The sequence below is a fragment of the Meriones unguiculatus genome, chromosome 3 (assembly GCF_030254825.1).
Source record: "Meriones unguiculatus strain TT.TT164.6M chromosome 3, Bangor_MerUng_6.1, whole genome shotgun sequence".
NCBI lineage: Eukaryota > Metazoa > Chordata > Mammalia > Rodentia > Muridae > Meriones > Meriones unguiculatus.
The window spans coordinates 166819532-166842920 of NC_083351.1; the positions used below are offsets into that span (position 1 = coordinate 166819532).

The 23389-nt window shown below is 41.1% G+C and overlaps 2 protein-coding genes across 2 annotated transcripts; both read left to right on the forward strand.

The window, feature by feature from the left end:
- Positions 1–3742: 3742 nt before the first annotated feature.
- On the forward strand, positions 3743–12290 carry LOC132652891 (PRAME family member 12-like). Its single transcript, XM_060378829.1, has 4 exons — positions 3743–3957; positions 4404–4997; positions 8125–8243; positions 12259–12290. Exons 1-4 carry the CDS (start codon positions 3743–3745, stop codon positions 12288–12290), a joined length of 960 nt encoding a protein of 319 aa, XP_060234812.1.
- A 5507-nt stretch (positions 12291–17797) lies between these two features.
- LOC110544878 (PRAME family member 12-like) lies at positions 17798–22820 on the forward strand. Its single transcript, XM_060378830.1, has 3 exons — positions 17798–18084; positions 18521–19114; positions 22250–22820. The coding sequence occupies exons 1-3, from the start codon at positions 17798–17800 to the stop codon at positions 22818–22820; spliced, it is 1452 nt and encodes a 483-aa protein (XP_060234813.1).
- Positions 22821–23389: the final 569 nt, after the last annotated feature.

Genomic DNA, 23389 nt, shown 5'->3' on the forward strand with positions numbered 1-23389 from the left:
TTGATTTAATGTGTCTTGTTTTATGTTGAGATCTTTGATCGACTTGGCCTTGAATTTTGGGTATGGTGATAAGTATGGATCTAGCTGCATTTTCTATATGTAGACATCCAGTTAAACACACACCATTTGTTGAAGATGCTGACATTTTTTCCATTGTATGATTTTGACATCTTTGTCAAATTCAGGTGTCCAGAAGCATGTGGGTTTGTTTCTGGTTCTTCTATTCATTTCCATTGATCTACCAATCTGTTTCTATGCCAGTACCATGCCATTTTTATTACTGTTGCTCTATAGTACAGCTTGAGATCAGGAATGGAGATACCTCTAGAAGATCTATTATTGTATAGGATTGTTTTAGTGATTCTGGGTTTCTTGTTTTTCCCTATGAAGTTGAGAATTTTTCTTTCAAGTTCTGTAAAGAACTATGTTGGTAACTTGATAGGAATGTATTAAATCTATATATTGCTTCAGAACATGTATTTTTATTTTTATTTTTTAATATTAGTAACAGTTTTTAACTTTGTATTTCAGAACATAGTTTTTTTTTTAAAAGAAGTTATTTCTTTTTATTTTGTGTGCATTGCTGTTTGGACTGCATGTTTGTCTGTGTGAGGGTGTTGGATTCTGGAACAGTAGTTACAAACAGTTGTGAGCTGCCCTGTGGGTGCAGTGACTAGAACCTGGGTCCTCTGCAAGAGAATTCAGTGCTCTTAACTGCTGCACCACATCTCCAGCCCTCTGCCTCCATTTGTAGTATGAAGCTTCTCCCTGTCAAGCTCCCATTCTTGGTGGCATCATCTCCACACAATGTGCCAACCTAGTCTTTCCTGATTTCCTTCTTAAGATTTACATGATAGTTGTTGGAGAGATGGCTCAGCACTTAAGAGCACTAGCTGCTCTTCCAGAGGACACAGGTTCATTTCCCAGCATGAATATGACAGCCCACAACTATCTGTAACTCCAGTTCCAGGGGATCCAACACTTTCACAGAAACATACATGTAGAAAAACCACCAATGCACATAAAATACAAGGTAATAAATTATATAAAAATTCAAAAACAGATCTCTGTAATGTTTGAACTATTTCTTTTTAAAAACTTTAACCTTGGCATAATGACACATGCCTTTAATCTCAATACTGGGTGAGGCAAGCTCAGGTAGATCTCTGTGAGATTGAGCATAGCCTGGTCTAGAGAGAAAGTGTGTCTCAAAAAAACAAAACAAAACAAAACAAAGCCAAACAATCAGTGTGTACCATGGAGTATTATGTGTGTCTTCTCGAGGTCAGAAGTTAGCTTCAGAAAATGGGGTCGCAGATATCTGAGAGCTGCCGCATCAGTCATCTCTCCAGCCCTTTCTCGTTGCACTTTGTTTATTGAAAATATATATTTTTTCATACAGTACATTCTCATTATGGCTTCTTCTCTACTGGCTTCTCTGTGATCCTGCCTACATTCTCTTCCATCCCAATCCACAATCTCTTCTCTTCCCTTAGAAGACAAACAGGCACCAAAGAATAATAAGAAGGAGCCAGGGGTTTGGAGAGATGGCACAGTTGTTAAGAGCACTGTTTGTTCTTCCAGAGGTCCTGGGTTCAATTCTCAGCATCCACAAGGAGGCTCACAACCATAATGTGATCTGATGCCCTCTTCTATCATGCTGATGTACATGCATTCACAAACATAAAATAATTAAATCTTAAAAAGGGGAGAGAGAGAGAGAGGGAGCCAGCTGTGGTGGTACATGCCTTTAATCCCAGCACTCAGGAGACAGAGTCAGGAAATCTCTGTGAGTAGAGTCCATCATGGTCTACAAAGTGAGTTCCAGGACATGCAGAGTTATACAGAGAAACCTTGTCTCAAAAAACTAACCCACAAAGAAACAAACAAACAAACAAAAAAGAATACCAGGAATAGAATTATAAGAAAATAAAACAAAAACAAACAATTCAGAATAAGTGAAAATAGACAAACCAATACAGAAAATAATCCAAAGATAAAGCATGAGGAGTTGGCCTGGTGGCACTCTTCTGTAACCCAGCACTCAGGGAGACAGAGGCAGGCAGATCTGTGAGTTTGAGGCCAGCCTGAGGCCAGGGCAGCTAGCAGCTTTGGCTCACATAGTAATTCTCCCAGCAGGAACCCTTAGGCAAGAAGATGCCTGTGAATTGGAATTCCAAGTTATCCTTACCTACAGAACAATGTTGTCAGAACACAATCCAAAAGCAAGGACAACAAGAGCAAATAGAAGAGTAAATAAATAAGCACCAAACCATAAAAATTGAAGGTTAGGGAATTAGTCAGTAAGTGGACACATGATTTTCATCCTATTCTGTTTTTATTGTGTTTGCATTGACACTGAATGCTTGAGTCAATCTAGAGAATGGGAACACCCAAGGTGGGATTAAGTGTCTGGACTCAAATATGCAAGCAGATGGCAGCTTGTGGTTGAGAGTTGGGGCTGCAATAGGGAGGGGCTGAGCAGGTTGGTATATAAAGGCTTCAGGGAGACAGGAGTCATTCCCTCAGGGATGTGAAGACTGTGGTCTTAGCCTGGCTCTGCTAAAATCCAGAGACCCTATGCTCATCAGTGCTCAGAACAGGTAAGTCACTTTGATCCAAAAGGCCAGGGTCCCTCAAAATAGAGAGGTTTGGCCCAAAGTAGGAAAAGTCGGTTATTTATTTATTTGTTTATTTATTTATTTATTTATTTATGTTTCTAAAGGCTTTATATTTCTGAATGTGTAGAATTTAAAACTACCTTTTAAATTTGTAATGATTTTATTTATTATTGGGGAATTTCACATCATTGAACCCTGAGCACACTCACTTCCCAGTCCACCCAGGTCAACCTCCCCACTTGCCACCAACCAAAATAATAATAATAATAATAGTAATAATAATAATAATAATAGTAATAATAATAATAATAATAATAATGGATGTTCAGTTTGTGTGGCCAATATACTCACTTGAATGTGAGCAAACTTCGGGTGGCCAGCCTCTTAGAGAAACATGACTCCTTTCTCACCTGCCATCAGCCAGGTGCCATGCCCTGAGGGTGGCTACCTTTCTTCATCCTTTTCACAATGTTGATTAGTTGTTTTTAGGACAAGATTGTTCTTTCCTGTCTATTCAGATGAACCTACTGAAGAAGATTGGATTTAAGTTCAACTTTATATAATGCAGGATGGAGTATCAACCCCATTTCTAGGAGTATGAAAGTTTTTCACAGGCAGATTCTATATTTTAGAAAAAAAATTTTCAAGATGGGTGTGTAAACTTCCATGCTCTGTTATTAGGGACTTGTCATATGATCTGTGTCTGGTCGGCACACAAAGATAGTACTCAGCATTCAGACTTCTAGGGGCCCTGCCCAGTGGGGATGGGATTGAGTGGGGCATTGGTTAGGGTTGGAAGGATGACTGAGGAATGTGTAACCCTGGGTGTACCTGTCAGAGGCTCCTCGTGCTGTCCATGACAGAGTTTGGTTTGAGACTTAAAGTGAGGACAATGGATTAAGTTGACGTCTCCACCAAGGACAGAGCAGTAACCTTGCCTGACCTTGAGAGGTTCCTGTGATGGTGAGGGGTCTTTTTAAACTTGATGCTGACAATATATTTTTCTCTAAATGCCTCCCCAGGATCCTTCTGACTGAAGACCTTCCAGGATGAGTGCTCAGACTCCACCCACACTCCTGAAGCTGGCAAGGCAGGCTCTGCTGAGAGATGAGACCTTGGACATGTCAGCTCTGGACAAACTGCCCATGGAGCTCTTGCCAGCACTATTCAAGGAGGCCTTGACTGGCAGACATACTATGACTGTGAAGGCAATGGTGGCAGCCTGGCCTTTCCCCTGTCTCCCTGTGGGGGCATTGATGAAGACCCCTGACTTGGAAACCTTGCAGGCAGTTCTGGCAGGAGTAGACATGCAGCTGCAAAGAAAGATTCACTCCAGGTAAGTAATAAGCCAGTAGTTTGGAATGGAACCCATGGATAAAAGGGAAGCATTTGTGGGGTTATGGAAAATGGCTTCTTCATGAAGCTTTTGATGGATCATCAGATAGGGGTGCAAGGGCCTTGGAAGCTGTTTTTGCTTGTCCTAAGAAAGATTGGCTGTGGTCAGAGCTGGGAGTAGGTCTACCCACACATTGATATGAGTCTTCCTTGTAGTCCCACAATCACTAGTAATGGGACTAAGGAGTAATAGAGTCACTGAGAGGAAGGAAAGTTATGAGGACTACATGTGCAACACAGGGAAGACTTCTGCAGGCTGCATACTGAATAATGAAAAAAAAATAACACCTCATCCGGAGTTAGAGTTGAGATTAGAGATTTGGAGGAAATGCTGGGTTGCTGTTGGGTCTTGCCATATAGCTGACACTTCACATATTTTCCTTACAGGAGGAGAAAACTTCAGGTTCTTGACCTGAGGAAGAAGCACCATGAATTCTGGAGCATATGGGCTGGTGCAGAGGAGGGTGACTGCTCAGCAGAGGCCCCAGATAAGCAGCAAGTAGTGAAGGTCCTTCCACGATATGCACTGAGGCGGTGCCTGAAGGTGGTAGCTGACCTTTGGCTCAGGCCATGTATAGATGAAGAACAAACATGTTTATTGAAATGGGCCCAGCTGAGAAAGGGCTCTGTAGAGTACTGCTGTATGGAGATGAAGATCTGGGCTCTGTCTTCGTATATTAACCCAGGGGTCTTCAAAGGTTTCCATGAAGAGCACATCGAGAATTTGGAACTGATGATGATCAGTTGGGATATGTTAAAACTGTCACAAGTTGCTCCTTTCCTGGGCCGGATGAGAAATCTTCGCAAATTCTTCCTGACAAATACCGTCAAGAATGTCTTCATCATTGGCAACAGGACAACAGACCGAGAAGAGAAGTGTATCAGGAAGTTCATTTCTCAATTTTACAAACTCGACTGTCTTCAGTATCTCTCCATGAATGGCATCTACTTTCTTAGAGACCACCTGCATCTGGTTCTTGGGTAAGTAAGGGTGAGGGCTGGGTTAGGTGCCAGAGCAGACATTTCTTTAATTTTAAAGATTAGTGGTTTATGCGACCTGCCAGTCACTGGGTACAATATTTAGGCCTCATTAGGATATGAAGGTTATGTGTTGTTTCCATGTGTAATGAATCAAGTTGTCAAATTCACACTCTTTAATCTGAGGACTGAAGGTCAGATCTAGTAAGGATGGGATGTAATTCTTCTTTGAATCATGCCCACCCAATCCAATGGAAAGGGAACAGTAAAGGGAGAATGCAGTGAAGGTTCAGAAGACTCACCAGCACAATTTGGAGGTGAGCTCTGTGCTCAGATCTGTTAGTAGACTCAGTCTACCCCAAATTTGCTAAGGGTGAAATGTTTTGAGCCCAAGTAGTGTACATGGCACAATGGGGATAGTGTGGGTGTTAAATGACAGCAATAGTGACTGTGCAAGGCATTGATGGAATCCAGAGTCCAATGAGCACACAGGAAGTGTCCCTAGAGCCTGCCAGGACTTTCATGGGTTGGAACTTCTTTTCTTTTTCTTTTATTATTATTGTTGTTGTTATTATCATATACAATTAATTCATTTTGTATCTGAATGCAGTTCCCTTTCTCATCTTCCCTGCGTCTTACCTCCCACCATCTTCCTTATCATTCCTTTTCTCTAGCACTCTGAAAAGGGGAGTCCTACACCACTGCTATCTGACCCTTGCCTATCAAGTCTCATCAGGAATGCCTGGATCCTCTCTTCCTCTGTGGTTTGGTAAACCCACCCTGCCTGGGAGAGGAGCTCAAAGAACAGGCAACCAAGTTCTGGTCAGTGGCAGCCCCTGCTATCCTTATTAGTCGACTTATGTGGAGACTGAACTGTCTATAGGCTACATCTCAGCAGGGGTCTAGGTCTTCTTGAATGGTCCTTGGCTGGTGCATCAATCTATGGAGAACCCCCTGTGACCTAATTTTTGGGCTTTGTTGTTCTCCTCATGGGGTTCCTGTCCCTGCTGAATCCTTCTCTTCCCACCTTCTTCCATTAGATCCCTGCTGTCTGCCCAAATTGTGGGTCTCTGTCTCTGCATTTGCTTTGATTCCATGGTGAATGGAGTCTTTCAGAGGACATCTATATTTGTTCCCATCCTGTTTCCTTTCTTCAGCTGCTTCTAGTCTCCATCCTTTTGCCCTTCTGAGTGGGATTTAAACATCCTCACTAGGTTCCTCCTTGTTTAGCTTCTTCAGGTCTGTAGATTTTAGTATGTTTATTTGTATTACATAGCTAATATCTGCTTATAAGTGAGTATATACCATGAGTGTCTTTCTTCTTCCAGGTTACTCCAGTCAGGATGATCTTTTCCTGTTACATCCACTTGCTTGCAAATTTAATATTTCTGTATCAATTCTTTGATTGAGGGACATCTAGGTTGTGTGCAGATTCTGTCTATTACAAATAAAGCTGCTAGAATCATAAATTGTAGTTGAGCAAATGCCCTTGTGTGGTTTAGCATCTTTCAGGTATATGCCGAGGAGTGGTACAACAGGTTCTGGAGGAATGGCTACTTCCTCTTTTCTAAGAAAGTGCCAGATTGATTTCCAAAGTGGTTGTATATTTTTGTGCTAGTACCAGCAATGGAGGGGGTTCTCCATTCTCCACATCCTCTCCAGCATGTGCTGTTACTTGAGTTTTTGATCTTAGCCATATATGATGGGTATGAGATGAAATCTCAGAGTCATTTGGAGTTTCATTTTCCTGATTACTAAAGATGTGGAGCATTTCTTTAAATGTTTCTCCACCATTCTGTATTTCTCTGTTGAGAATTCTGCTTAGCCCTTTACCCCATTTCTACTTTTTGTTTGGTTTCTTGGTGCTTAACTTCTTAAGTTCTTTATAGATTCTAGACATTAGCGATTTGTGAGATGTAGGGTTGGTGAAGATTGTTTCCCTGTCTGTTGTCTGCTGTTTGTTCTGTTGACAATGTTCTTTGCCTTACAGAACTTTTCAGTTTCATGAGGTCCCATTTATTGATTGTTGATCTGATAGCATGAGCTATTGATATTCTGTTCAGGAAGTTATCTCCTGTGTCATTGAGTTCAAAGCTCTTCCCCAATTTTTCTTCCTGTAGATTTAGTGTGTCTGGTTTCATGTTGAGGTATTTGATCTACTTAGACTTGAGTTTTGTTCAGGGTGATAAATGTGAATCTATTTCCATTTTTCTACATGTAGACACCCAGTAAGACCAGCACCATTTGTTGAAGATGCTGTCTTTTTTTTTTTTTTTGATTGTATGGTTTTTCTTTGTCAAAACTCAAATGCCTATAGGTGTGTAGGTTTTTATGTATCTTCTATTTGATTCTACTGACCACACAGCCTGATTCTATGCCTTTGCCATGCAGTTTTTATTTATTATTGTTGCTCTATAGTACAGTCTGAATTCAGGAATAGAACTACCTCCAGATGATCTTTTATTGTACATGATTGTTTTAGCTATTCCGGGTTTTTTGTTTTGCTGAGAATTATTCTTTCAAGGTCTGAAGAATTTTGTTGGTATTTTGATAGGATTTGCATTGAATCTATTGACAAATGATATGATAGTATGCATGGGTGACCCCAAAAATCTTCCAGCAAATTCTATAGCTGAAAATCACCATAAGGAAAGTGGCTAGATACAAAATTTACTAAAAGAGAAAATCAGTATTCCTCTGTATTCAAAAGGCAAACAGGCTAAGAAAGAAATTAGGAAAACAACACTATCGCCCCCAAAAAACATAAACTGTCTTGGTGTAACTCTAACTGTGCCAGTGAAAGACTTGTATGAAAAACTTCAAGTCTCTGAAGAAAGAAATTGAAGAAGATAGCAGAAGATGAAAAGATCTCTCAGACTCGTGGTTTGGAATTTCTTATGAGTGTTTTCTGTGCTTATGGGCTGAACAGTTTTCTGCTTGAGAGTGAGGCTAAAGAGAGGAAGGGTAGGTTTGTCTTGACTGAGCAGATTCCAACAAGAAGGATCTTAGAAAGTGTCCTTGCTATTTGGTCAAACTGACCTTGGGCACCGAATTCTTTCTACCTCTGTTTAAATACCACCTATATTCTCCAACACCATTTTCCAGAAAAAATCTCCTTGTCAATTTCTAGGTGCCTGATGGCCCCGTTGGAGACCCTGTCTATCACCTCCTGCAACCTTTCACAGTCAGACCTGAATTCCTTGTCCGAGTGCCCGAAGCTCTTTCAGCTGAAACATCTGGACCTGAAATGTATTTTCTGTATAATAAAATAACAAAATGAGTTATTATTGTTTTGTTCTTCATTGGAATATTTGTTGTACTCATAGAAGATAGGTTCTTTGTATAAATGTAATTGTTATCTAAATTCCATAGAGGTGAGGACGCCTAAACAGGTGCTCTCTGGACAGAAGTAAACATGAACAGATTGATGACAGTATTGCCAACTTTCCCACCACTGGGGAATGTGGATAAGTTTTTCCACCAGGGTGGGCCACATAGAGACATCTAGGCCAGCCTAGAGTACAGAGTAAGGCACTGTCTTAAAAAGGAAAGACAAAACCTATAGACTGGAGCAATGATTGATAGCTCAAGAGCACAGCTTGCATTTTCAGATGAAAAAACTTTGCTTTCAGTACTCATATCAGGTGGGCCTCAGGCTTCATGTCATTGGCCCACTTCTTCTGGCCTGTGTGTGTCCCTCCTTTCACATGCACAAATCTACACAATACACATATGTAGACACCGAATTTTTAAACCTCTTGATATAAAAACTCAGTTTCACAAGGAAATAAAAAAGGAAGTAATTAATTAAAGCAGAGATGTTGTTCTGGAGCAGGTTGCTTGCCTCACTGGTATGTGTCTCTGACATTAATTCTGGCACTGCCGAGTGAAGACAGTATGTGGACTTTTCAAGTGTGTGGGGTGAGCAATAGTCTACTTTGCCCTTGGCTCCAGGGTCTGAGCTCCTGAACCCTGGATGAAGTAAAAGAATATCATTGGTATGTCAATGTTGACAATTTAGTTTTGTACGTATTTTATGTATGTGAACACTCTATTTGCATGCATGCCTGCCTGAATGAAGAGTGCATCAGTTCCCATTAGGATGGTTCTGAGCCATGCTGCTCTGGAAGAACATCCACTGCTCTTAAGAGATGAGTCATTTCTCCAGACACAAGATCTTCAATATAGAAAGCATGTGTAGATACAGAATCAAAGTAAATCAGTGCCTATCTGACATACAATCTTACCCATTTGTTATCATTTTTAAAACGTTAGGTTTTAAGTGTGTTGTGTGTGTGTTCTATTTTTTTTTTTTTTTTCATTTCAGATAGTGACTGCTTAGATTTGACCAAGGAATAACAATGTCCTGTGTCCCTCTCAAACAGGTCTGGATATACTTCACCTGATAGAGTGCTTACCTATGCATTACTTGAATCTGTGAACCCCATTAAACAGGGTATAAGAATGCATAGATGGTGTGCCCCACTAGTCTTCGGGGAGAAATGACAGAGCAGAAATTCTATACCATCCTAGTTACTTAGTTTGAAAACCTACTTTGTGAATTCAAGAAACTTCCTCTTGATGTGGAGCCAGAGTCCCTCAGAATTTTCATTCTAGTCTCTTTTGATTTCATCTTATTTCTGCTCAGTGATGGAATAAAAACTGTAAAACAAGAAAGAAATGAATAAAAAGTGAAGAAAAATGAACGTTTACATTTTTAGAATTGTAAAGACTGTGGGAGTTTTACAAGCTGCAATGCTTTATATTGTGATGTTCCTTTCAATATTAATATGAGGTCTAGGGAGTAAACAAGAAAGAAAAGTCATGGTTTAACAGTAAATGTGTCTATGGACTCCACAGGGGTCAATTGTACTAGGTAGTTTTATTGCAATTTGACACAGGCCTGGTTCACTTGAGAAGAGGGAAACTCAATTAAGAACATGCCCTACACTACTGTCCTGTGTGCAAGCCTGTGGTGCTTTTTCTTAATTGGTGGTTGATATGGGAGGGCCCAGGCCATTGTGGGTGGGGTAGGCATGAGCTGGTGGTCATAGATGCTGTATCACAAAGCAGGCTAAGGATACCTGAGGAGCAAGCCAGTAATCAATATTCCTTTAAGGCTTTTCTATCAGTATCTGCCTCTAGGTCCCTATCCCTAGTTCCTACATTGACTTCCTTCAGTGGACTTAAAAGCTGTGAGGTAAAACAAACCTGCTCCTCTCTAGTTACTCTTGGTCATGGCCTTTGTCACATCAGTTGAAATTTGAGTGACATGAAGTTATTATGCTGAGTTGAGGCTTTCTACCAACTGGACTATCTGCAAGCTTAAGCCCAATACACCCAAGGATTTAGCAAGCCTGATTGCTAATTCAAGGTTGGAATCATAGCTGTAGTGTTTTGTTGGCACTCTCTCTGGGGCGGGAGGAATTTTATTCATGTCTCCCAAGAAAAGGTTCACTTACTAAGATTGAACAAAAAGTCTTATACCCAGAGAGACACAATTGCAGCCTAATATTTGGATCTGAAATGTTTTTCCCTCACATTTATTATGTCTATCATTTCTTTGTCTGTCTATCTATCTATGTCTCTTTCTATTGATCTATCTTTGTATCAATCTATCTATCTATCTTTATGTATGTATATATGTATGTATGAATCATCTATCTATGAATGTATCTATATTTATCTAATGTCTCTATGTTTGTATGTCTTTCTTTATATCTACCATCTCTCTACCAATCTATGTACATACATATGTATGTATGCATTTATCTATGAATGTTCTCTTTATCTAAGGATCATCTATCTACCTATGTACCTAAGTATGCACTATCTTTGTATCTATCAATCTACTTTTCCATTTAATCTATCTTTTTTATCTGTTTATATATGTATGTCTGCACCATTTTATCTATGTATTATCTATCTAAGCATCAATCTTTTTATCTATGCATGTTCTATCTCTATCTATGTATCATCTATCTAAGTATCTATGTATCTATCAATCTACCTACCTATTTAATTTTTCTTTCATCTATTAAATATGTATGTATGTATATATGTATGTATGTACAAATGTATCTATCTATCTATCTATCTATCTATCTATCTATCTATCTATCTGTATTGGCTGCTTTTGCATGTCGACAGAAACTACAGTCCTCAGAGAGGAAGGAACTTCATTTGAGGGAATGCCTCCATGAGATTCAGCTGTAATGTATTTTCTCAATTAGTGTTCAATTGCCTGGTGAGGACCTGGGCTTTGTGGGTGGTACCATCCCTGAGGTGATGGTCCTGGGTTCTATGAGAAGGTAGGGTGAAGAGGCCATGAGGAACAGTAAGCAGCACTCTTCCATGGCCTCTACATCAGCTCCTCCCTCTAGGTTCCAACCCTGCTTGAGTTTCTGTCTTGACTTCATCCAGTGATGGACTATGGATCTGGAAGTAGGAGCCAAATAAAGCCTTTCCTCCCCAACTGGTGCTTTGGTCATTGTGTTTCATCTCAGTAGTAGAAACCCTGATTCTGAAACTATCTATCTACCTACCTATCATCTATATACCTACCTACCTACGTATGATATATCTATCTACTATAAATGTAACTTTAATTCACCAGATGCCATTGTAGAGTTGGAGGCTCACTGCCTCCATCTGCTAAACTAAACTCAGCCTGGAAGCTTATAGCCTCTGTACAATCTAATCTAGGCTTAGAATGTTTTCAGCCTTGGAGACTTACTGCTGCCTAAGCTTACCCTTCCTAGCTGGTTCAACTCAGCTTTTCTGGCTCAAAATCCTCCCACATCTGACCTGTTCATTTTGTTTTTTCTCTTGGCCTCTACAATCTCTTCTAATCCAGTTCCTTTTCCTTTCCTAGCTGGTTCTGTTATCACCTGTGTCCAGGTTATTGTCTGTAACATTTCTCTGTGAATCTTTCCCAGTAAAACTGCTTCCTCTCCCTCATTCTCTGTGCTGCTCCCTTGAGGAGCTTCCCTTTCCTCTCTCTTCTCATGAGAGTTGGGAATATTCTATTGCCTCAAATTCTTCTCTGATTTTCACCTCATTTTGACACTTAGTTAGACTTCACTTTTAAATGTGGGTGTTTCCTTCTACACGATATTTTACCATCATAGTTCGGTATTAAAAGCCTGTACCACCACACCTGGCTCTAAGATATTCTTTACCTAAAACAAACTTTCCCAAAGAATGTGGCTGAATTTAATAAGTCACTGGCCTTATCCATGTTTCTTGCTCTCTTTCACTCCAGGGTACTACGGCTGCCGCCTTCAAAATTTCTAGACCTGTACTATCTCATGTCTCAAGGCTGTATATTGATTCTCTGTTATTGAACTGAGGAAGGAGTGTTTATACTTGGCTAGATGAAATAGTTTCAATCTATAACCCAGGCTAGACTCAAACTACACATGATCCAGTTTCTGACTTCTTTTTTTTTAATTTAAAGAAATTATTTATTTTTATTTTGTATACATTGGTGTTTAGACTGCATGCATGTCTGGGTGAGAATGTCAGTTTTCCTGGAACAGGAGTTACAGACAGTTGTGAGCTGCCATGTGGGTATGATGAATAGAACTCGGGTTCTCTGCAAGATCATTCAGTGCTTTTAACTGCTCAGCAATCTATCAAAGCTTTTGCCTCCTCTTGTAGTATGAAGCTTCTCCCTGTCTGGTTCCCATTCTTGGTGGCATCATCTCTAGACAATTTTTACATAGTAGAAAATATTTACATACTAGAGGTTGAAGACATGGCTCAGCACTTAAAAGCACTAGCTGCTCTTCCAGAGGACCCAGGCTCAGTATCCAACACAAAAATGATAGCCTAAAAATGTCTGTGATTCAGTTCCAGGGGATCCAACACTTTCACACAAACATACACACAGGCAAAACACCAATGCACATAAAATACATGGTAGGAAATTACATAAGAATTCCAAAATAGATTTATGTAATGTTTAAACTAGTTTCTAGTTCCTTTTTAACAACTTTAAGCTGGGCATGATGGCATGTGCCTTTAATCCCAGCACTGGAGGAGGCAAAGCTGGACAGATCTCTGAGAGTTTGAGCCTAGCCTGGTCTGCAGAGGCTAAACAGAGAAACCCTGTCTCCAAAAAAAAAAAAAAAAAAAAAAAAAAAAATAAGAAAGAAAGAAAGAAACAGACAAAGAATGAAAACAAACAATTTTTGTCTGTACACTTTGGAGTATTATATGTTTCTTCTGGAGGTCAGAAGTTTTCTTCAAAAAATGGATTTGCAGATATTTGAGAGCTGCCATGTGGACGCTGGGAAATGGACCTGGCTCCTCTGTAAGAGCTGTCAGTGCTCTGGACCACTTAGTCATTGCTCCAGGCCTTTTTCACTGCTCTTCATTTATTGAAAATAGATATATATTTTTTTTGTACACTACATTCTGGTTATGGCTTTTTGTCCACTAGCTCTTCTGTGACTCTCCCTACATTCTCTTTCATTCCAATCAACACTCTCTTCTTTTCCGTAAGAAGACGAAGGATCCAGGGGGTTGGAGAGATGGCTCAGTGGTTAAGAGCACTGTTTGTTCTTCCAGAGGTCCTGGGTTCAATTCCCAGCAACCACATGTATAATGTGATCTGATGTCCTCTTCTCTCATGCAGATGTACATGTAGAGGAGCACTCACATACATAAAATAATTCAATCTTCAAAAAGGGAGAGAGAGAGACCAGGTTTCGTGGTACACACCTTTAATCCCAGCACTCAGGAGGCAGATTCAGGAGATCTCTGTAAGTTGAGTGGAGCATGGTCTACAAAGTGAGTTCCAGGACAGCTAGAGTTACACAGAGAAACCATGTCTTGAAACACCAACACACAAACACACTAACAGGAATAGAAATATAAGAAAATAAAACAAAAACAAATCAGAATAGGAGAATACGAAGAAACCAACAAACACATAATCCAAGGATAAAGCACGAGGAGGTGGTACTCTTCTGTAATCCCAGCACTCAGGGGTGCAGAGCCAGGCAGTTCTCTGTGAGTTTGAGGCCAGCCTGAGTCCAGGACAGAAAAGGGTATACAAAAGCAGCCCTGTCTTGAAAAACAAAGAAAACAAAAAAGCATGAGTCATATACATGTAGGTGCAGGACACTTACACACACACACACACACACACACACACACACACACACACACACACACCATGAATCCCCAAATAACACAAAATTGGCTTTCTCTGCTTCAGTTTTTTTCCCCTTCCTTCATCTCTGATAGTTCTTTTTAAGGAGGCCACCCGCCATGCTCCTATTTCTTCTTTCTTCTCACTCTTCTTCCCCTTTCCACTCCTTACTCAAAAACAAAAACTAAACAAAGAAATAAAAAAATAAAACAACAACAACAACAACAACAACAAAAAAACACCCACAGACTTGGTAGACAAACTAACAAGCAAAGGTCCAATAATATAAAAAGTAAAGAAAAATTCTGAGAAAACATTATGAGACCAACAACCTCCAACGATGCCACTGTGTTCATTTTGTGTAGGCATCAATATTTGGTCACTGGGCCTGTTGATCAGAGTGGGGTTTGTATCCTCAGGGAGACTCCATTTGAGGGAAGTCAATTCCCATTTGCAATAGCTTATCTCTAGCTTCTGGGTTAGGGATGGGAGCTTCTGTCCACTCCTCTCCACATTGACACCTCATGTGGTATAGACCCATGCAGGCCCTGTGCATGCTGCCTCAGTCTCTCTGGATTCATATGTGCATTCTTCTTCTGGGTTTAAGAAGGCCTGGTTTCCTTGGTGTCTTCCATTCCATCTGGTTCTCACAGTCTTTCTTCCTCCTCTTCCACAGGGTTCCCTGATCCCTGAGGAGAGGATTTGACACAGATGTCCAATTATTACAGAGTGTGTCAAGATTTCCTCTTTCTATCCTCATCTTTCTCTCTCCATTTGTGTAGTATGTGTGTGTGTGTGTGTGCTTGTGTGCCTGTTCACATGAATGTAATTGTGCTCATTAAATCCAGGAAAGGTCAGCATTCAAGTTGTTGTTGAAATTTCAACTTACCACCATATGTGCTGGACACTGATCTTGGGCATTCTGCAATACCAGGGTGTTCCCCTAACCCCTGAACATCTCTCCCTGTCCAGTGATCCTCCCTTTCTGAAATCAAACCCAACTTCCTGAAAACGTCCTGTGGCATTTCCCTCCCTGATACACCTGTGAAATGTTGTGAGAAAGTGTAGTCCAATCCAGGCTGCTTCAAACTTCGTATTGTAGCCGAAGGTGACACTGAACTTCTGAACCCTTTTCTACTCAAACTCTCACATTCTGGGAATACAGGCATGTTCCCACAAGTATAGAAAGTGTCTCGATGTCACCTATGGTTTTGTGAATGCCAAGCAAGGTTTGCACTACCTGAGTTCCAGCTACAGAAAGCTCTGTCAAATATTGTTATGACCTGCTTGAACTCTATAGCCCCTCTCTAGATACCTACCCTCGTTGATAGCATGACTGTGTCTCCTCTGTTAACACTTGCTGTCACCTTTAGCATATCAGAAGCCATGTTGTCTTTAAATCTCCATTTTGATTGTAAGGTGAAATTAAGACCAAGTTCTCAGGCCCTCCATGCCTGACACCAGAATACAATTCAGCAGTTCCTACTTGTTTAGAATCAAACAATAGATGACAAATGCATGTTCTGCTTGTGTTAAAGATCACAACAGCCTGGTATGTTTCTTACTCTCTGAAAGCTGAAAAACCCGCAAGAGCTATGCTAAATCCCAGCCAGTTAGCTAAAAGTGCTTTGTCTACCCTCCTAGATATACTTGGAACAAAACAGATTAGTTTTCACTGCTCAAAATGATGTAATGCTCTGCACCAATTGCTTCATTCACCTGATTACCTGGTTCCTTTTCTTTTCTTTTCTTTTTCTTTTCTCTAATGAAATGGCTGCCTAAGAGAGAGAGAGAGTGACATCATAGTGTGGCTCTGGAGCCTGGATTATAGCCCTTGTTCGGGTTAGAATCTTGTTCATTATTCAACAAACTTTTATTAATCTGAGTCTGGTGTTGTAATGGCTACTCTGTGTTATTCCTGAATTAATAACATTATTAATGAAAGTACCCTATCCTCCTGCCTCAACGGTGAGTATCTGCCATACAAGAAGATTGGAAAAGCATGAAGCTCAGCTCTTGATTCCCAAATAGACAAATAAGTGTATATTTTCAGGAACAGGTTAATCTTACACCCTACAGCATCATACTCTGAACCATGGTGGTTACAAATGTGTAAACACAGCCAGGAGAGTTGGCTCACATGGTAATCCTCCCTGCAGGAAGGCTGAGGCAGGAGGGTCCATATGAATTGGAATTCTAAATTAACCTTACCTACAGAACAATGTTGTCAGAACACAATCCAAAAACAAGAACAACAAGAGTAAGTGAATAAGCAATCAAACCATAAAATTCAAGGTGAATGAAATAGTCAGTAACTGGACTCATGATTTTCATCCTGTTCTGTTTTTATTGTGTTTGCATTGACACTGAATGCTTGATTCAATCTAGAGAATGAGAAAACCCAAGGTGGGATTAAGTGTGTGGACTCCAATATGCAAGCAGGTGGCAGCTTGTGGTTTAAAGGTGTGGCTGCAATAGGGAGGGGCTGAGCAGGGTGGTATATAAAGGCTCCAGTGGAGGCAGAGGAGTCATTTCCTCAGGGAGTTGAACACTGTGGTGACAGCCTGGCTCTATTGGGATCCAGAGACCCTGTGCTGATCAGTGCTCAGAATAGGTAAGTCACATTAATCCAAAGGACCCAGGACCCCTGAAATAGAGAGGGTAGGCCCAAGATGGGAAAGTCATTTATTGATATGTTTAGTTTTTTTACATACTTAAGTTTCTAAAGGCTTTTTTTCTGGATGTATAGTATTTAAAACTACTTTTTAAATTTGCAATATTTTTATTGATTATTGGGCAATTTCACATCATTGAACCCTGAGCACACTCACTTCCCAGTTCACACAGGTCAACCTCCCCAAGGCCCACCACCACCATCAACAAAAAAATATTCATTTTCTGTGGCCAATACTCTCACTGGAACATGATAAAACTTCAAGTGGCCAGCCTCTTAAAGAAACATTAGTCTTTTCCCACCTGCCACCCACCCCCCACCCTTCTGAGGGCTACCCTTCTACCCTTCTGCATCCTTATCATAATGTTATCAGTTCCCTTTGATGACTTTCTGTGACAGGATTGTTCATTCCTGTGTCTTCAGATGAACCTACTGAAGACACAGATTGGATTTCAATTCAGGTTTTTGACATAACTTTAAGTAATACAGGATGGAGTACCAACCATAGTTTCCAGGATCATCTCAGTTTTTCCCAGAGAGGTTCCATGTTTTAGAAAAATTATGGGTAGGTTGTGTGTGTAAATTTCCCAAGCTTTGTGTTTGGGGACTTGTGACATGATCTATGTGTGGTTGGCACACAAAGATGGTACCCATCTTTCAGAATGCTGGGGACCCCTGCCCAGTGGGGATGGGATTGACTGGGGCTTTGGTTAGGGTTGGATGGAACACTGGGGAATGTGTAACCCTGGGTGTCCTTGTAAGAGGCTCCTGGTGATATCAGTGAGGGAGGTTGTTTTGAGATCTCCACTGAGGACAATGGATTAAACTGATGTCTCTACCACTGCCAGAGCAGTAACACTGACCTTCAGTGGTTCCTGTGATGGTGAGGGGGTTTTCCAAAATTGATGTTGAGAATGTATTCTCTCCTAAATGCCTCCCCAGGATCCTTCTGACTGAAGACCTTCCAGGATGAGTGCTCAGACTCCACCCACACTCCTGAAGCTGGCAATGCAGGCTCTGCTGAGAGATGAGACCTTGGACATGTCAGCTCTGGACAAACTGCCCATGGTGTTCTTCCCAGCACTGTTCAAGGAGGCCTTGACTGGCAGACACACTACAACTGTGAAGGCAATGGTGGCAGCCTGGCCTTTCCCCTGTCTCCCTGTGGGGGCATTGATGAAGACTGCTGACTTGGAAACCTTGCAGGCAGTTCTAGCAGGAGTAGACACGTGGCTGCAAAGAAAGTTTCACTCCAGGTAAGCAATAAGCAAGTACTGTAGAATGGAGCCCATAGATAAGAGGGAAGAGATTGTGGGTTTAGGGATATGGCTTCCACATGAGGCTTCTGATAGACCACTAGATAGAGATGCAGGGCCCTTGCAAGCTGTTCTTTGCTTGTCCTAAGGAAGGTTGACTATGATCAGAGTTTGGAGATGCATGCAGACAGTGAAATGATGTTTCCCTGGTGTTCCCACAATCACTAGTACTGGGACTAAGGAGAAATCGAGTCATTTAGAGGAAGGAAAGTTATCAGGACTACCTGTGCAGCTCAGGGAAAGTTAATGCAGGCTGGACACTGGCTGCTGAAAAACACAAAGAATGTGGAGGATTTAGAGCTGAGTTTAGAGGAGGAAATGCTGAGTCAGTATTCAATCTTGACATGTAGCCTACAGTTCTCATGTCTTCCTACAGGAGGGGAAAACTTCAGGTTCTTGACCTGCGGAAGAAGCACCATGAATTCTGGAGCATATGGGCTGATGCAGAGGATGGTGACTGCTCAGCAGAGACCCTGGATGAGCAGCAAGTAGTGAAGGTCCTTCCCAGATATGCACTGAGGCAGCGCCTGAAGGTGGTAGCTGACCTTTGGCTTATGTATTGTTTGAATGAAAAGCAAGCATGCTTCTTGCATTGGGCCCACCAGAGAAAGGGCTCCATACAGTTCTGCTGTATGGAGATGAAGATCTGGGCTCTGCCTGTCTATGTTATCCGAGAGGTCTTGAATGTCTTCCATCTGGAGTATATTGAGGAATTGGAACTGAACATGCTCAGTTGGGATTTGTTAAAGCTGTTACAACTTACTCCCTACCTGGGCCAGATGAGAAATCTTCGCAAACTCTTGCTGGCCTCCATCTTCAAGACTGTGTTCCTGATTGGCAACAGAACAACAGACAGAGAAGAGAAGTGTGTCAGGAATTTCATTTCTCAGTTTTCCAAACTCAACTGTCTCCAGCACCTCTCCATGAATGGCATGTACTTTCTTAGAGACCACCTGAAACAGGTTCTTGGGTAAGTAAGTATGAGGGCTGGGTCAGCTGCCAGAGCAGACATTTCTTCATAATTTTAAGGATTAGTGGTACATGATGCCTGCCTGTCACTGGGTAGAATATTTAAGCCACATTAGAATATGAAGGTCATGTATTATTTCCATGTATAATGAATCATGGTGTCAAATGCCCAGTCATGAATCAAAGGCCTGAAGGTCAGATCTAGTAAGGATGGATTGTAATTCTTCTTGGAATCATGCCCACCAATCCAATGGAAATGAAACAGGAAGGGAAGAATGTAGTCAGGATTCAGGGGACTCACCAACACAGTGTGGAAGCGAGCTTTGTGCTCAGATCTGTGAGAGCAGCCTCAGTCTGTCCCGAATTTCACATGGTTTAAATGCTTTGAGCTCAAGTAGAGCTGAGTGCATGGAACAATGTGGCTAATGTGGGATTTAAATGTTATTAAGAGTGACTGTGCAGAGGCATTGATGGAATGCAGAGTTCAGTGAGCTCACAGAAAGTATCCCTAGAGCCTGCCAGGACTTTCATGGGTTGGAAATTCCTCTCTTTATCTTCTATTATTATTATTATTATTATTATTATTATCATTTACAGTTTATACATTCAGTTTGTATCCTGTTTGCAGTATCCTCTCTCATCTCTCCTGAATCTCACCCTCCATCTTTCTTTCTTACCATCCCCTTCTTCTAGTACCTTGAAAAAGGGACTCCTCCCCTCCTATAAGACCCTAGCCTATCAAGTCTCCTCAGGAATGCCTGGATCCTCTTCCTCTGTGGCTTGGTAAAGCCACCCTGCCAGGGCAAAATGATCAAACAACAGGCAACCAAGTTCATGTCAGTGGCAGCTCCTGCTCTTCTTATTAGTGGACTCACTTGGAGACTGATCTGTATGTTGGCTACATCTGAGCAGGGGGTCTAGTTCTTCTCCATGAATGGTACTTGGCTAGTGCATCAATCTCTGTAGGCTCCCCTGGCCCAAGAGTTTTGGGCTTTGTTGTTTTCTTCCCGGGGCTCCTGTACTATCTGAGTCTATCCCACCATCTTGCAAAAGACTCCCTGTTGTCTGCCCAAATAGTGGCTGTGTGTTTCTACATCTGCTTTGATCCCATGGTGAGTGGATTCTTTCAGAGGACATCTATGGTAGCCTCCCTTCCTCTTTCCTTTCTTCAACTGCTTGCAGTCTCTATCTTTTTGCCCTTCTGGGTGAGATTTAAGCATCCTCACTAGGTTCCTCCTTGTTTAGCTTCTTCAGGTCTGTAGATTTTAGAATGTTTATTTGTATTACATAGCTAATATCTGCTTATAAGTGAGTATATACCATGAGTGTCTTTCTTCTTCTGGGTTACCCCAGTCAGGATGACCTTTTCCAGTCCATCCACTTGCTTGCAAATTTTGTAATTTCTCTATCCATTCTTTGGTTGGGGGACATCTAGGTTGTTTGCAGATTGTGTTTATTATAAATAAAGCTGTTATAAACATAGACATAGTTGATCAAAGGCCTTTGTGTGGTGGAGCATCTTTCAGGTGTATGCCCAGGAGTGGTATCACTGGTTCTTGAGGAAGGGCTCTTTTCACTTTTCTAAGACAGTGCCAGATTGATTTCCAAAGTGGTTGTACAGGTTTGTGCTCCCACGAGCAATCGAGGGGAGGGGAGTTCTCCATTCTCCACATCCTCTCCAGCATGTGCTGTTACTTGAGTTTTTTATCTTAGCCATATATGACATGTATGAGATGAAATCTCAGAGTCATTTGGAGTTTCATTTTCCTGATTACTAAAGATGTGGAGCATTTCTTTAAATGTTTCTCCACCATTCAGTATTTCTCTGTTGAGAATTCTGCTTAGCCCTGTACCCCATTTCTACTTTTTGTTTGGATACTTGGTGCTTAAGTTCTTAAGTTCTTTATAGATTCTAGACATTAGCGATTTGTGAGATGTAGGGTTGGTGAAGATTGTTTCCCTGTCTGTTGTCTGCTGTTTGTTCTGTTGACAATGTTCTTTGCCTTACAGAACTTTTCAGTTTCATGAGATCCCATTTATTGATTGTTGATCTTATGGCGTGAGCTATTGGTATTCTGTTCAGGAAGATATCTCCTGTGTCATTGAGTTCAAAGCTCTTCCCCTATATTCCTTCCTATAGATTTAGTGTGTCTGGTTTATGTTGAGGTATTTGATCTACTTAGACTTGAGTTTTGTTCAGGGTGATATATGTGAATCTATTTCCATTTTTCTACATGTAGACATCCAGTAAGACCAGCACCATTTGTTGAAGATGCTGTCTTCTTTTCGATTGTATGGTTTTTCTTTGTCAAAACTCAAATGCCTATAGGTGTGTGGGTTTTTATGCATCTTCTATTTGCTTCTACTGACCGCAGAGTCTGTTTCTATGCCTTTGCAATGCAGTTTTTATTACTATTGCTCTATAGTACAGCCTGAATTCAGGGATAGAACTACCTCCAGATGATCTTTTATTGTACATGATTGTTTTAGCTATTCCGGGTTTTTTGTTTTGCTGAAAATTCTTTCAAGGTCTGAAGAATTTTGTTGGTATTTTGATAGGATCTGCATTGAATTTATTCACAGATGATATGATAGTATGCACGGGTGACCCCAAAAATCTTCCAGCAAATTCTATAGCTGAAAATCACCATAAGGAAAGTGGCTAGATACAAAATTTACTAAAAGAGAAAATCAGTATTCCTCTGTATTCAAAAGGCAAACAGGCTAAAAAAAAAAATTAGGAAAACAACACAATCGCCCCCAAAAAACATAAACTGTCTTGGTGTAGCTCTAACTATGCCAGTGAAAGACTTGTATGAAAAACTTCAAGTCTCGGAAGAAAGAAATTGAAGAAGATAGCAGAAGATGAAAAGATCTCTCAGACTCGTGGTTTGGAATTTCTTATGAGTGTTTTCTGTGCTTATGGGCTGAACAGTTTTCTGCTTGAGAGTGAGGCTAAAGAGAGGAAGGGTGGGTTTGTCTTGACTGAGCAGATTCCAACAAGAAGCATCTTAGAGAGTGTCCTTGCTATTTGGTCAAACTGACCTTGGGCACCGAATTCTTTCTACCTCTGTTTAAATACCACCCATATTCTCCAACACCATTTTCCAGAAATAATCTCCTTGTCTATTTCTAGGTGCCTGATGGCTCCGTTGGAGACCCTGTCCATCACCTCCTGCAACCTTTCACAGTCAGACCTGAATTCCTTGTCCGAGTGCCCGAAGCTCTTTCAGCTGAAACATCTGGACATGAAACATGTGGGCTTAACGTCTTTGGATCTTAGGCCTCTCCAAATCCTCCTAGAGAATGTGGCAGACACTTTGCAATCCCTGGACTTGAAGGCTTGTTGGATTTCAGACTCTCATCTCACTATGCTCATACCTGCCCTCAGCAAGTGCTCTCAGCTGGCCAATGTCAGTTTCTATGACAATTACTTCTCCATGCACAACCTGAGGAAACTTTTGCAGCACACAGCTAACTTGAGCAAGATGAATGTGGAACAGTACCCTGCCCCGCTGGAGTGCTATGATGAGTTGGGTTATATCTCCACAGAGAGATTTACCCAACTCTGTGCAGAGGAAATAGATAGACTCAGGGCCATAAGACAGCCCAAGTACATCTCCTTTGCTACACTTATTTGCTCTAGATGTGGAGAGCGTTCTGTCTATGGCCAAGAACTCAGACTCTGTGTTTGCCAGCAGAGGTGACAGTAATTGGCAAACAGGACTTCTGGAAAATTGGAAGAAATAAAAGGCTTGGGACCAATCTCTCATGCTGGCGACTCAGGACTTCAGACACTCTTCATAATTTTGGAAACAAAATGATGTTTAGTGAGTTGGAATTAGGAGGCTGAATTGACATGGAGAACAATGCAATTGTGAGAGCAGATGATCTTGTGGAGTGAGAAAGAACACTTTATAGTTATAAGTCGCTTCTGTCAGGACAGGATAACCAGTGGCTTTGTCCTGCAGCTGTAAACCTGGATGCTCTCCCTCTGGGGTCTTTTTCAGTTATCACCCTCACTGCCAGGTTCGGGGTCAGGAGGTGTCAGTTACTCTACAACCACAGTGGAAAAACACCACTATTTAATGAGTGAGGCAAAGGTCCAGGTCATCCATAAAACTAAAGTTTTGATGATAACTTCTTTCATTCCTGTCTTTTGCCTGTGTGTAAGTTACAACCTTTTTGTGTAGCTGTTCATTTACATGTACAAAAATTTTAATGTAAAGTGAGCAACATAGCACACATCTTATGAATAAGGTATTAATGAATCATA

Bases quoted from the DNA above. Each gene is read 5' to 3' on its own strand.
- LOC132652891 (XM_060378829.1), top strand. From the start codon at position 3,743: ATGTCAGCTCTGGACAAACTGCCCATGGAGCTCTTGCCAGCACTATTC. The intron at 3,958-4,403 runs GTAAGTAATAAG...TTTTCCTTACAG, and splicing joins CAAAGAAAGATTCACTCCAG to GAGGAGAAAACTTCAGGTTC. The intron at 8,244-12,258 runs GTATTTTCTGTA...CTTTCACTCCAG, and splicing joins GAAACATCTGGACCTGAAAT to GGTACTACGGCTGCCGCCTT.
- LOC110544878 (XM_060378830.1), top strand. From the start codon at position 17,798: ATGAGTGCTCAGACTCCACCCACACTCCTGAAGCTGGCAATGCAGGCT. The intron at 18,085-18,520 runs GTAAGCAATAAG...GTCTTCCTACAG, and splicing joins CAAAGAAAGTTTCACTCCAG to GAGGGGAAAACTTCAGGTTC. The intron at 19,115-22,249 runs GTAAGTAAGTAT...GTCTATTTCTAG, and splicing joins CACCTGAAACAGGTTCTTGG to GTGCCTGATGGCTCCGTTGG.